Source organism: Symphodus melops (genome assembly GCF_947650265.1).
Source record: "Symphodus melops genome assembly, chromosome: 11".
Lineage (NCBI taxonomy): Eukaryota > Metazoa > Chordata > Actinopteri > Labriformes > Labridae > Symphodus > Symphodus melops.
This window is the reverse complement of record NC_136701.1, coordinates 10,480,814-10,495,678: the sequence shown is the minus strand read 5'-3', so window position 1 is coordinate 10,495,678 and position 14,865 is coordinate 10,480,814. Positions and strand designations below refer to the sequence as shown.

The window sequence follows — 14,865 nt, the reverse complement described above, 5'->3', positions numbered from 1 at the left end:
TGTTTTTTTTGTTTTTTTTGCCATTCCTTCCCACAATCCTTTGCACAGCAGAAGACGTGTCTCAACAACTAAGTGGCAGAGCGAGTGCAGATATGTGCCTTAAATTGCAACAGCGGTATTGGGCAAGAGGATCAAAGTATAAGGAGTGAGGTTGTGATGAAGTAGGATCTTCCAGTTGGATGCATACTGCATGTAAAGTACTGTACACACTGTAGGAAGGCAGCTGCAGTCTAAAGTGTAGTCAAAAGAAAAGGGAAACTGAGACAGGGGCATGTCAAGTGATTGGCATTTTCCCCTACAAAAACCTGAATGGCCACCTCTTACTTCTGATAAGCTATCTGCCCAGGCATAGGCGGGATGTTCAATCCAGCCTATTGTGATACTTTGCAACTGACTGCTAGGAACTGTTGAGGCATTTCAATGAGCACATTTTCCTTTGGTGTCTTTCTTTGACTCTCAGAGATACTTGTTTTTCTTGAGTCCTTAAAGGATTTGGCATGATAATATATGTGTTGCCATGCAATGGTTTTGTTTAATTAAATTAACCTCTACAGGAAAGTAAAAGATGTATCATACCTTTATTTTGGTAGTTAAAATAGATACATGAGGACGGACTGGTTAATGAATTCTATTTAAATGTGTCTATTAGGGATAAAAATCTTTCAGTATCTTCGGGTGGTAGTGTGTGATGTTAGCTTAAGCGTATGAATTGTTCCTGAATTACTACTGCTTTCCAAAGAGATGGAAGCATCCAGTTGGCTCTCTAACGCTTGACTTCATTGAAAACAGGATAGGACGAATTTCTTCATCCACCACAGACAGGAGATGTAGATGTCTGTGGTGTGTTCTACGCTGATGCATCAATGTAGGCTGCATTTGGTGCGAGAAATGTGAAATGTAGTTTCAGAATGATTGACAGCTGACACCATGGTTCACGCCCACTAGTAGTAAGGGAGACTAGGCGACAAGCGAGGTCTTGACAGGTGAAATCGTACAACTTGTCGTGTGTTGTTGGGCTGCACCATTCGTCAGTGCCAAAAAGTCTGGACACATCAGATGTGAAGAAAATTTGCACGTGTGAAATCTTTAGAACCAAAACATGACATCATGTGTGACCTTCGAGGCCCATGCACAGATTCCAAACAGAGAAAGAAACCAGACATACATGACAGAATTAATACAGATGATTGACAAGCAACCCGGCTCTGTTAATCAAGTTATGCTCACTCTGATTAGACCTTTAATGCGAGTAAGATAACCTGGTTAAGGTGTTTACACGAGAGTTGCAATAATATGCGTATTGCATTAGCCTGGTTATAATTGAATTATTGGTGTGCGTGTAAATGCTGTCTCCCTCTCTCTCTGGCTCATTCCCAAACATCTCTGAGTGTGTTTTCTACGAGGGGAAACCTGTGTGTGCACTGCAGGTCTCAGTGATCAGAGGAGGGTTGAAACGTGAGCATGTGTGCAGCAGTTCATATGAAAGCCACCTGGCCGGCTCTCTCTCCCACTCTGTGATTTATGCCTTTGATAACAACCCAGAGATGCTTTCAACAACAACAAAGTAGCGCCGAAGGATGATAACAATGGGACACTTGTCAGTCTGGAGATGAAAAGATGTCTTTCTAGGTGGCTGTCTCTTTTGTAACTTTGATATATATGTATTTTTCCTTTGTTTTGTTAGGTTGTCTCTCTGTATCTTATCAAAGGTTATTGATGAAGCAAAATGTGAAGTGGAGTCAGTTTTCCTTCTCTGCATGCCTTCCTCCTCCTGAAGAGGCGGCAGTGTGCTTCACTGCCTCGGCTGTGATTTATCGATACGCTTATTTCCGCTGGCTTGTCCTTCTGACTGTCACATGCTGACCGTTTTTATATCATTTTCTCATATTTATTTCAATGCTCAGCTCTTTCTGTTGGTTTGTATTTGGAACTCTATTTTAAAATGTCTGAGTTCAATAATGATAAATATTCTTATAAGGATAAATACAGTAAAGCCACATGATTGACACTTTGGTTCTCCGTTGTCAGTGTTTTACCTGAGAAACCTTTTATTATGAGTCTTTATGTGTTCATTTGATTTGAAAATGAATAATAGTAACATGTTCTGCAGCCCAGCTGTACAACATTTATTCAGTGGTGTGGAAGAACAACCCCTATTTGTAGAACTACATCTATACATTTTACCTCAGTAAAAATGTAATCTTGTTTCCTGAGAAATATTGTCTGTGTCGCCTCCCTCGGAGAATTCAGTGAGAACCAATGAGACACTTTCTCTTTGTCTTCCTTGGATTTTACCGCTGTCCTTCTCTGCTCATCCATCTCACTCATCTCTTCTCTCCACTGCCCTCTCTCTCTCTCTCTCTCTCTCTCTCTCTCTCTCGCTCGCTCGCTCGCTCACTCTCACTCTCACTCTACGTCCAAAAATGACACGCTGAAGGGCTTCTTCACCCTTTCCATCACTATCCCAGCCACAGTCAGCGTACCGTTCGACCTCTGTTAGCAACCACTCTAACCTAGGATCTAGCAATATACTGTATAAATGTCCTTCTAGTTGTATGTTTTTGTGTGCTGTAAAGCTCAAATCTTGGTTAAGAAAATCTCACATTTTGAGTTTCAGCGCTGTCTGTTTAATACTCAAAAATACTCCACTCCATATTTCCACTGAGAATCAATCTAAGTGATGTGCTAGGCTCTATTAGATACTAAAATGTGTGCATAGGCTACTTCATCCATAGGGCCTCTGCAGAGTCTCAGCTGTCCCTCAGCTCCTCCTGTGCATTAGACACTTGACAGCCTTCTTAGAGCAGAAATGAGCGACTGCTCTGTGACTGATGGAGCTCCTCTGTCAATGACGAGGGAGCCGCTGCTGGCAGTTTGGGGCCAAAGAACAGTACAGATTACATTAACATCAGTCAAGCTGTTGTCAGACCACTAGGACATAAATAGGACCTTATTGATGCATAATGTAGCAACTCTTCATTGTGACGTCGTCTGAGTAATAGGAACAGAAAGTGAGACTGAAATTAGGAGAGGCTGCATGCTGAAGTGAGCTGCTGAATTCTTTTAGAAGATTGTTTGAGTGGAAAAAATCTGAGCTAATCTAAAGGGTGTCATGGGCTGTATTAACAAAAGTCAGGGCCATAGTGTACTACATTTACCCCATCCCCAATACATTATAGCTCCCAATTCCTATACAACATCTTGATCTTGGACATACGCTTCAGATGGACATATGGAGCTGTACAGTATTATTGGTTAAAAAAAAAAAACCAGCTCCAGCATCAAATTGTCACCTGCACATTAGGTGAGCTGTTTAAAACAAAGAAGTAAAATTAGCTATAAAACAATATTTGTCTGCAATTTAAAAATAGGCCTATGACTTTTCAATTTGTAACAATAAAGGTATGTTTTTAACGTAGCAGAAGACTCACGTTTAATTGGAATAAGGCACCAAATCTACATAATCATAAGGTCAAGTAATAAACCTAAAATAGTTAGTTTGCTTTACATTAAATTCTTGCTCTACCTTATATTGAATGCACCGTAAATTACCTGAATAACATATATGTACTGACACATTCCTTACTCAACAGGGAGTCAACTATTTAAAAGAAGTCAAGTGGAATGACATCATGAACTCTGTATCCATCGCTCTGACCTCCACTCCAAGCAAACTTTTGTTTACTTCCTCATCTGTCTTTGAAACCACATCATGATAATAAGCTACAGGACACTATCCAGAGATGACTCCTACATTATTATTTTTAAGCGTTTGGCCACTAAACAAGCTGTTGTATTTGAGGAGTTGAGAGTGAGAACAGTTTGTCCCTTCGTACTTTCCAGGGTTGAAAGTCGAAACTAGAAGAAGTTTAAATAAAGTACACTGATGAGTTGTTGACATGGAGTAAAGTGCAGGCAAAGTGGGACTCAGCATGTCTGTATGAGGGCTGAATAACTATCAGGTGATAGTTAAATTGTGCTATGGAAACTGCAAAGCAGCCTCGAAAACATTGTGTTATCATCCGCTGTTTTGATGGGGGCCAGAATTGATTTGACCAATCACATCACCTCCCTTTCTCCTCTGTAAAAGCAGGATAATACTCAGCATAGGGCTTTGACTGTTTGATAATAGAGAAAAACAAAGCTGTTGACCCGGTCAGTGCAGGCAGCCGGGGCCGACAAGAAATCCCAGGAAACCTTGACACAAAAATTGCAAGGCTCTGTTTGATCGCTATGACACTGCCCTGACTGCATCTCTCCTCCTACTTCAGTTCAGTCAAGTTCACACAGACTCACAAAACAGAGGTGCAGGTAGAACTGAACAATTCCACTTTACAGCAGTTATGTGCTGTTCACTGTCATGAAAATAAAGCTTTATGTGCTCTGCGTGCTCACTGTGCCACTTCAACACACAACGGACGTGACATGCTCTTACGTCTGGCAAGCTGCTTAAGCTGGATGTTTGTTGTTACGGAGGGAATGACAAGGATACAGAATCGAAAATGCATTTCAGTGATACTCGCTTAACATTTCAAGCACAGACCATGAAGCCGTGGTCATTGCACCAATTTGGTGGCCATGTTTTCGTTATCCAAGTTTATGCTTACTTCAAAAAAAAGTCATTTGAACAGCTTCAAACTGCTGTTTAATAGCTTTTTGTTTCATTGGGTTTCTAAAGTTTAGTTATAAAAAATGTTATATAAAAGTCGTATTTCTGTAATGACACTTTGTAAATACATTGAAAAGTCAAGTTCTTTCTCAACGCTTATTCATTCAAATAAAGTCTTGTTGTTTCTTTACATGCTTCACTTTCAGATTGTAGTTCTTACAATAGTTTTAGATTTTGGACTACATACAAAGAAGTTGTTTAAAACTATGGGGTGGAGGGGTTAAACATTGCTTATTTAATCAATCCATCTGACTTGGCATTCAGAAGGTCGGCTTGAGAACAGGAAAAAGGGTATAGTTCCTGTAAAGTGTCTTTGATTAATTCAGCACTTCAACCGTCCACAAATTGAAACTATAAGCTAGAACCAGGAATTCAAAACATACGTACAGCTATGATGTTGGTGTTGGCTCAGGGTCTGGAATTAAACAAAGTGGCTACAACGGGCCACCAATATGTAAATATTCATGGCAACAAAGTAACGAGCCCTGCGGTTTTTCAAGTTCTGACATTTCTTACAGGAAACGTCCGGATTGAATACGTTTACAGAATAAAACTGCAGTCAAAGCTTTTAGCAGCAAGTGTAGATGGATCATATTAAAATCTTCTTTGACTGTATCATCTGCAGAAACATGCAAATGTTCCTTTTCTAAATATAGATATATCCAAAGAATGTCACTCTCCATGCAATGGTCTAATTTTTTTCGTATGTTCATAGGGTTAAATGATCTCTCTTCAGGTTAAATGTGTCTTCTTGTGTGCATGTTCTCCTGAAGAAGACTGTATGTCTGAGCTCCAGGCTTTGAGGGGGAAAAAGCTGAGGACAGTTCCCCTGAGTCCAGACACCAAGGCCCCCGGGCCTCTACAGCTCATAAACAGATGTGTCCTTGTCCCCAGCCAAGTGCAGCCACTCAAGTGGCAAAGCAGGGGCCCAATAATTGTGAAGAATTGAAAGCTAAATATTGGCTTTATCTCCTCAGTAATAAAAGGGCCATGAAATTGATTTAATGCTGCAGCGCTTCTCTTGGGTGGCTTCTTACAGCGTGAGCACAAAACAATGAGCAGCAGCCATCTATTAATTAACCCACCTAATCCTGCAAAGTTAATCTCTCACCACAACTTTGCCCGCAACTAACTTCCAAGCCAGTGGGTCTATTGGGGGTGTCATGACAATGGCAGTGGGGGGAAGACAGATTCAGCACTTAGGAACGGGCAGAGAGAGGGGGAAGAAGGGAGAGGTGCAGTGTGAACACTGTTCTGCACAGCAGCCATGGTGAAGCTGGAAGTGGAAATGCAAGGGTGGATGGCCATCACGAGCATAGCATCAGACTTGATTTGTTGGTTGTTGGTTTTTTTCTTGTTGTTTTTTGTGAAAAGAGAAAATAATAGAGTTTAAGCTGCTGGAAACAGTTCCTGGTGTTTTGCAGCATCATTCACATAAATGTGGCAGTGGATTTTTTTTGTTGCCTTTTTTGTATTCCGAGCTGTTAGACAGTCGGGTAGGCAAAGTGGCATTTCTTCCTCTTCCTCACCTGCCACCCATGCGCTGCGTTATGGCACATCTGTCCCTAACACACACACACTCATGGTCATATTGTGTCGACAGAGTTGTGAATTACCTCCCTCTCAGCCGGCTGATGAAAAGCTATGTGTTTTTCTCTTTGGCTGTGGCTCATCTGACCCCCTTCTCCTCTCACCCTCCTACCTCCCCCCCTCCCTCCCTTTGTTTCATCAGTCTTTTTGTACGGTGGAATAGCACTACAAGGCTCACTCGGAAAAATGGGTCACCCGCCAGTGCGCCTCTCACCTCTACAGCATTCAAGAAATAATCCTCTAAGATGTCCCATACCATTTTTGTAATGTCTAAAGCAAAGTCTCTCCACATTGTGAACCCCAAACATGGAACAGAAACGCACATGAAGACCTCGAAAAAAGCTCAAATTGAGAGAATTTAGATATCTTCTTTTTGCTGGTGAGGAAAGCATTTCCCGTGGAGATAATTTCAGGAGGCTGATTAGACATTGACGGTGTTGAGCCCAGAGTGAGGAATCTCATCACAGCTAATGACATGCCATTCCTGTGCAGAGAGAGGAGACTGGGCCCTGGGCATGGACTAGCCTCTGTCAGCCACCTCTAGCTACTGTGTTCATAAAGGCCAACTATGTAATTACAATTCACAGATACAGCGCTGGCTTAATTACAGGCTGATTATTAGGCTGATATTTGTTGGACTAATCAGACCCTAAAGAAGAAGTGGATTTATATTTTCATGGTCTTATTAGTGTATCATAAACTGACAATTTGGACTGATTTATGGATGCTTATGAGCTTAAAAAATCTCAGCGTTGGAGGACTTCGTCTGAATGTTTACATAAGAAGAAACAAGCACAAGAGACTTGTTCAGTCTTCACATAAGCTAACAGATTGAAGTCTCTTCAGAATGACAAATCATCCAACAGATGTCTCTATCTGATTGTGGGGGATGCGTTTTTTTTTTCTTCCTACTTTATATCTTCCACCTGAATAGCTCCAACAATAAAAATCTGGTATGCTTTCCGTCCTGCATTACACTGGCTGATTCTGAATCCATACAAAGTCACAGTAATTGGGAGCACTCCCGAACAAAATGCAGGGACAGTCCCCAGAGGAGGGACTATTATGCCCATGTCTATGCAGCTCAGATGTGGCTGTAATCTTTCATCCAAAGCATATGACATAAACATCCCCCAGAGCTGAATCCTTTCTCTATTATAATCAGGGACTTAGTGAATTGGGATAGTCAGTTTACTCACAGTTGTATGGATGAATAAAATTATGCACCTTTTTATTTCAGACATGCATTATGAAAGGAAAATGTTTTCATTGGAAATATTCCATTACAGTCATTCTCATGAACGGTGTTTATGATGTTTTTAAAGAGTGAATGGGATTTAATATTCCCCTTTATTAGCACAGTGACACATATGTTGCTCGTGATTTTTATTTTTATTTTTTTTTTCTGTTTTTGTTTTTGGATCAATTTTTTTCCTGCGGCTTTTTTTCACTCCAGTTTCCCTACTATATCCATTGTCCTGTCTAAATAAAGGCAAAAAAGAGCCTAAAAAGAAATGAATATACATATTAAAAAAGAATATACTTTATTGGTTAGTCATGTGTTGTAATGTTGAAAAACAATGGTTCAAAAAGGATCAATATTCTGACAATATTTAGTCTTAAATGTTTCCAGATATTCAGCCAGTCTTTGCTGAGAGCTGCCACAAGTACAACATAAATGAGTAAATACCAGACTGAGTTTGATGTGCATTGTTTATGGAAATATTACTCATTATATAATCTCTGCTATCAATTTTGTATATCTTCAAATAGGGAAACTATCACAACAGTAAATAGTGTGGAATCACAATAAAGTACAGAATCGCATATACACATTAAATTGCTGCGCTACAATCATGATGAAATACCATTTGTACTGAAGCATATATTCTGACTTTATTAGAAACACGAGACAATTGAGTCTTGTAAGATAATGAATACAAGACTTAAATAAATTATATTTGATTCAGCTACGATAATAAGATGATAAAAAAAATTGCCGGTCAAACAAAACAATTCAATTACTTACTGTCCCAGTGAAATTCTGTCTGTTACTGTAGCATGTCGTTCATACGTGAGACAGCTTTAGCTTTCGTCTGTACAGAAGCTCAGTGCCTGTACAACTTGCTCCTGTAGCCCAGAGACAAACTCTTCCCATGAGCAGGCAGTGATGTACATGTGTATGTGTGTGCCTGCAGGCTTCCCAGCAACAGCATACGGACCGGTGGCGGCGGCGGCGGTAGCAGCAGCGCGTGGCTCAGGTAGGGGGGCCCGTGGAAGAGGCGGCTACTTGGCGTACCCACAGAGCACAGGGCCAGGTAAACGCTCTGTCCATGTTCTGTGTGGCTGCTGCTCTCTCCAACTTCTCCTGCTCTGCTTCTCCCCATAGACATAGTCTCCTGAGCCCCCACGCACACACACACACACACACACACACACACACAGTGTGAGCTTAGACTGATGGCCCCGCACACACATATAGGAGAGATTTAATGCAAGATGCTCACACTGTAAAAATGTGACTTTGATCGTTCTCATAAAAATTGCAATATTATACACACATTTTTGTTTAACCCATAAGAGTTTGTTAGTTGTTTTAAAATGTAAAAAAAACTGAATAGCATTTTTTTTTTTTACCAACTCTTTGATTTGTGTGTGTATCAAAATCACAATGAGCAATTTTTAAGTAAAAACCAAATTCTGATTTATACAAACTACATTGAGCTTCAAATACTAAAATGTTAACAGTCAATCAACTATTATTAACATAGTAGTTATTTGTGCAACTATACTTTAATTTGATTAATATATACTGGTTAATATCTAACCTCTACAAAATGTGCTTTATCCAGTGATAAAGCAAAAATGCTTACTAGAAAATGTTCAAAGCTCCCTTCAAAAACTTAAACCCCACTAACTTAGTTGAAAAAACACACTATGAAATATGTTGAGAATGAATTGGTACAATGTAAGAAAATAGGTGATATATCGCTTTGATTATTTAACTACAAGTTACCGATAATCCCTTTTGATTTTTTTCTCCAAAAAAGAAAAAAGGGGCAGCTAAAATGCAAGGGTAAACAAGTTATACATTGTATGTTTATACCATATAACTCACTTTAATTTTAAACAAATGTAATGAGTATTTGTTTAGTAACTGTAACGGATTATAGTTTGATTTATTGTCTCACACAAATAACAATTATAGAATGTTTCCAGGCGAAAGTATTACTGTAATCACTTCTTCTAAATTGTCAACCGTCGAGGAGGACACTAATTAGAATCGATTCAGAAGGTGCAGCTTAGTGTCTCTTTTATCATCAGTCCCTTTAACTATGAATGACTTAAAAACCCAACAAAAAAATAAAAAATTCACTGCTCCACTGCCTAACCCGAATACTGAAACAGAATGTATGAACACAGAAAAAAAAAATCCTGAACAAGTCCTGTCAGCCTAACAGCCATGTTTGATTATCTAAAGCAGGTTTATGTACTTTTGAGTTGGTTTAAGGTAGTGTTTGAAGTCTCACTGAGAATCTTTGAAGACTTCAAAAGTCTGAAAAGTTTGCAAGAGTACTTCAGAGTGAGTTTGTCTGTCAGGCAGAGAGTTTGGCATGCAGCAGCCACATTATTAGGACCATTCTGTGCTGAGGTTCTCTCCTTCATAATCATCTTCCAGCTTTTTTTGGTGCATGTCTCTGTGCTGATCCCTCACAAGGAGACCATATATATTTGAACTGTATGTTAAACTACATTTTACATTGATGTTTGAAGTCAAGAGATTTCAGGTTAATAAATACAGGCGATGATTCAATCCTTTAGTCTGGCAGGAGTAAAATAGCATAATACATAATATTACATATTCCTATAGTCCCGATAGCCCTCATTAGATGGAATAAAATCCTTGTCACAGATGGGATGTGAATGCAAATATTTAAACTTTAAACACAACTTGCAAAATGTGTCAAATAACAAAACAATATACAAAAGCTCAATTGTGTTTTCAATATAACTTTAAACTCTTTTCAAACTCTTTTCAGATAAGAATTAATGCTCTTTAACCAAAAATAAAATGATACAGGTCACGGTTCATGCATAGAACCTAATGACCGAAGACAAATACAGTAGCTACATCACCTGCAAGAGTAAGCTACCAAAATAAAACACACATTAGTTTGTACCTGTAACCTGAAGCATGAGCCAGGGAAAGATGGAGAGGAGGCTATGGTGCATGAATTTCAGGCTAAATGCTGCACCAGTCCAGACAATGATTTGGGCTTTTACTACTCACAGAGACGAAAGAGAGATTCTGGCTCTTCTTGGGAAAAGTTCATAAGTCTCACAAAGAAGTGTTAGCTTGAGGTCTTGGCTGACCACATCGAAAACTCTTATATTACCAATTCACGGACGGTAATATGGGCTAATACTTTCCTGGGAGCTAATGCATATGTTGTTAAGTATTCATGCACTAACTTATCAATATTAGCCCATAGCATGCAAAAGTGCTAAATGTAACACAACTTTTCCATTTGATACAGTATTTAAAAACTTTATTTTGTGTATTACACAATCTCTTAACACAGTATGTGTTTACAACGTTTAATCTGCTTTATAATCTTCAGTTTAGCCTGTGGTGTCACCTCTACACTTGTTCTAAACTTCAAAATACAGCAATTCCTTAGAGACTTCATGCATTACTGACCACAATGAGGATCTGCAATGCCGGAAAAACAAGTTCAAACTGGTTCTGTGTGGTCTGTGAGTTCAACAAATTACAAAGTTTCAGATATAATAAAAGTGTCATTACAGGACAGAATGAATGTTTCACTTATCAAACACAAAATTAAGTATAATTCATTAATTTGACAGCAGCTGTGTATAAAATGAAGAAGTAGAAACTGTACCAGTGATGTGGTTTGCACAGTGTTTGAAATTGTAAGTTTCGTAAGTAACGGCATATTCAGCATTTTTAGGGTAAATCTGCCAAGTGCATATATGAACATTATGAAACACATCACAGCCACATTTGATACTAAAAATGATGCATGTACTACATGATACTGATCCACTTCAACAGGTAAGGGCTTATGATATCCATCTTACTCAGATCAATTATACATTGATTAAGACTTGTTCTTTATTTATTTATTTATTGAAATAGGGACAGTACACATTATTGAACATAAACATGTTAATATGCCAGATTATTGCCATAAGCTCATTTAAAATGTACTCACTAAATGATGAAATATGCTTCCCGTGAAATAGCATGGAAAAAAAACTATTGGAATTAATGTCTAAAACATCTCTAACTGATGCTTTTGAGGGTTGTTGACATTACAAAACATTTAGATTTTCATCTTAGTTGATGAATGAGAAGCAGAATTATATTCAAAATATATAAACAGTATATGTATGTATTTAAACATGAAAGCAAAGAATGAATCTGGAGTAACAATAATCAAATACAATGCTAGCCAGTTAGATTAGTAAAGAAACCAATTTACAAAGCACATAGACATAGAAAACATAATTACAGTGGACATCTTATTTACACATAGATAAATATCTGCCAAGAGATTTGTTCCAAAAAACAAGTCTTTAACATCGCATTGATTGACTTGCTCGCTTCATTTAGGCATCCTGCTTTTTCCAACCTTACAACTGTAGATGAGTCAATAGCTGTCAATAAACACTCTCTCGACTGCACACACTGCTTCCAGGATTAAGAGAAAAGTGCCTTTCCTAAACAGACCAACTCTCACAAGCTTGTTGTTGAAAATCTGCAGTAATTCTCCCTCTGATGTAGCTGGTTGGTGCTGTCACTATCAGATATAAAGGTAGTAGAAACATTACTGTTGAATGTCTTTGCTGTGATACCTAAAGATGCTCCATCTGTAAAAATGTCTGTAGTGTATATACATATAGTGTTCAACATTTACGCGCACACATTATACCAACACGCTCTCCCTGTTGTCCTCATTTGCACTTAATTCAAATCAACAGAGGGAACACTGGAAGCCAATCAGATGCTCTTTTCGTTCACATCAGGCTGTGTGATTTTGCATGTTCAAAACAAACAATTTGCTCAACAATTGCAATGAATGTCACTAAGAAGCAGGAATGTTGATTTGGGGTTAGCAGCAGCCAGGAAGCAAGAGACGTGATGGCAACCATTATGTACAGTTTAATTCTGACAGCTGCAAATGGAAGGGAAACAAGCAAATGACTATGAGCAGGAGGTGGGGGGGGGGGGGGGGGGGGGGTGTCGAGTGGTAAACAGTGACATCATGGGCCTGTTTTGGAGTGCTTAAACAGCCACGAGGCAATTCTAAAGAAATATCACTCACTGAAATAGCACGATCTGTCTGCAAATCAAGACTACTTTCACAATAGACTGTGCAATAAATTCAAGAATGTAAATGTGATTTAAATGATCTCATAAAATATGAGTAACTGTATCCTGTTTTATTGTTAACATATATTATTAACTGTTCTGTTTGCATCTTCATGATGTAACAAGTGCGGCCCTTCATTCTGTGGTTTTTGGCTTTGTAACAGTCAGAGAAAAGATTTATGGAATATCTATGAAACATTTGAGAAAATACACATCTCATACTACACAGTAGTCTCTTAGCTCTACACAGACACAACAGAGGACATAGATCTTTTTAAGGTCTGACCTTCCTCTCTCTGTTTGTACTGTCTTTGGATTTTTCTGCATTTAGGTCCTATTTTATGATTACATTTACAACGTGCTCAGGCCAAAATTAACCCGGGATTATCAATCCTTGTGGTTCCTCTGAAAAGCATTTTATTTCAGTGCAGATGCTGGATTAATGTATGATGTAAGTGTAGATTCTTTGTGCTTTGACTCCACCTACAGTTCCTATAGAGCACCACATTTTATAGACTTTGGCTGCAGGGGAGGAAGGACACGACCTAAATTGGCACTCCAAATCAAAATTGTTAAATCTACCAACAACAAAAAGCAGCTGCATAAACATGCCTCAATTCTGTCCTGAGTAAAATAATATCTTGACACTCAAACCAATTTTTTGATATTTAGATTTGTTTCTTTGACAGATCCCATTTTGTGCAGATTGTCTTGTTTGTCTGTGACACTGAGAATGTGGTAGACATGTTCTCTCCCTGACAGGGGGCACTTTCACTCGACTAGCACAGCTCCACAGACAAAATGACAGCATGCTGACTCCGCTCTCTGACAGACCTCTGCTGATGACAAGGTGTATTTTGGACTTCTCACTGTGTTCTGCCAATTGCAGCCATCTATACCCTAATTGTAGTTGTATACCACAACACAAAAAGTTACTGAAGATGGAGACATTTAAACTCATGCTACATTCAGTAAAAATGTTCCCTCAACTGCCAGAGAAGTAAAAGAACACAGAAGACAAGGACAGTGCAGTATGGGGAAAGATATAGTTTGGTCTGTATTGATCATTATCATATTATCATATTTGTGTTCATCAATAATTTCATTTAGCTCTTAGTTTGAGAAGTGTCCAGATAATGAAGGTAGTCTAATAAACAAATAGATTATGAGTTAACACACATATGATACCTTTGTTCATTTCATTTAAAGGTTGTATTCATTCTCAGAACTCAGGATTATTGTAACAGGTTGAAACATTGAATGAAGCAGTTTCATATTAAATATTATAGCATGTTGTCAGATTCAAGCGGAAAAATGCACAGTAAAGCTCCCATTAGGCGGCGTTTAGCCAATTATGAAACAGCCTGGAATTAGTACTGATGCCTCTTCCTGACCTACAAAATCAAACAACAGCATCAAGCAAGAAGACTGATTATTTCTATAAAATACATTTTAATGTCTCTTACCAATGCCCCAGGTAGGTGACAGAAGATCAAACGCACCCTGCCCAAAGATCCTTTGTTTACAATGTTTCTGCCGCAAAGACTGAGAGTGATGTTCAGCTGTTAAAAGAGGATGCAATACTTAAACATGAACAGGACAAAATCAGAAAAAAGATTAGACATTTAGCTTTGTCCACAGGGGGCGCCAAAATCCCCACAAAACCCTCACAGTTTCTAGCCTGCTCCTTTAAAGAATCCTAGAGTTCCTTGCAGTAGCTTGAACACATTGCTTATGTTATTATTGCTGTGTGATTCAAGTTTTGTCATCTATATCAAGTTGATATATCCAGAGTTCATCATTACAATCTTCAAACTTTCATTTGAGTTTCATTATGGCCTATTGAGATCATTGTTTTCCTCCTGTTGGAAGCAAGTTTTCTATTTTGCGACTTGAAAGCATCCCAGATAACAGTTATAAAACAAAACACTAAGTGGTTTTTGCTTCTAGGACAGTGAAGGCATGATGTTTTAATAAGTATACGTTTAGTTAAAAGTGCAATGAGTCCAGAATCTCTTTGAGGAGGTTGATTGCCATTCTGCAGTTTAAGATGTAGAGGTGTTGTTGCGGCCTTGATCTTTACCCACAGCATGTTCAACCACAGAAGAGCAAGAACAAGGGCAAGTCTTCTTGATGTTTCTCAGCAAGCTTGAGAGACTGTGCCTCCAGGCGAGAAGCAGATCAGAGAGTTCTGGCTCCTGTACTGTTT

General features: G+C 38.7%; 1 protein-coding gene across 10 annotated transcripts in view; it reads left to right on the top strand.

The window, feature by feature from the left end:
- Positions 1-14,865, top strand: part of LOC306832179 (RNA-binding protein Musashi homolog 2) — a 259,288-nt gene that overhangs the window by 223,796 nt on the left and 20,627 nt on the right. For 5 of the 10 annotated variants that reach the window (XM_079356631.1, XM_079356632.1, XM_079356625.1 and 2 more), the window contains exon 11: positions 8,458-8,577. The exons of 1 other annotated variant lie outside the window; for it this stretch is intronic. In XM_079356631.1, coding sequence (XP_079212757.1) covers positions 8,458-8,577 — 120 coding nt within the window. The remainder of the gene's footprint in view (positions 1-8,457; positions 8,578-14,865) is intronic. 4 more of the 10 variants (XM_079356633.1, XM_079356634.1, XM_079356629.1 and 1 more) reach the window with 1 other exon arrangement.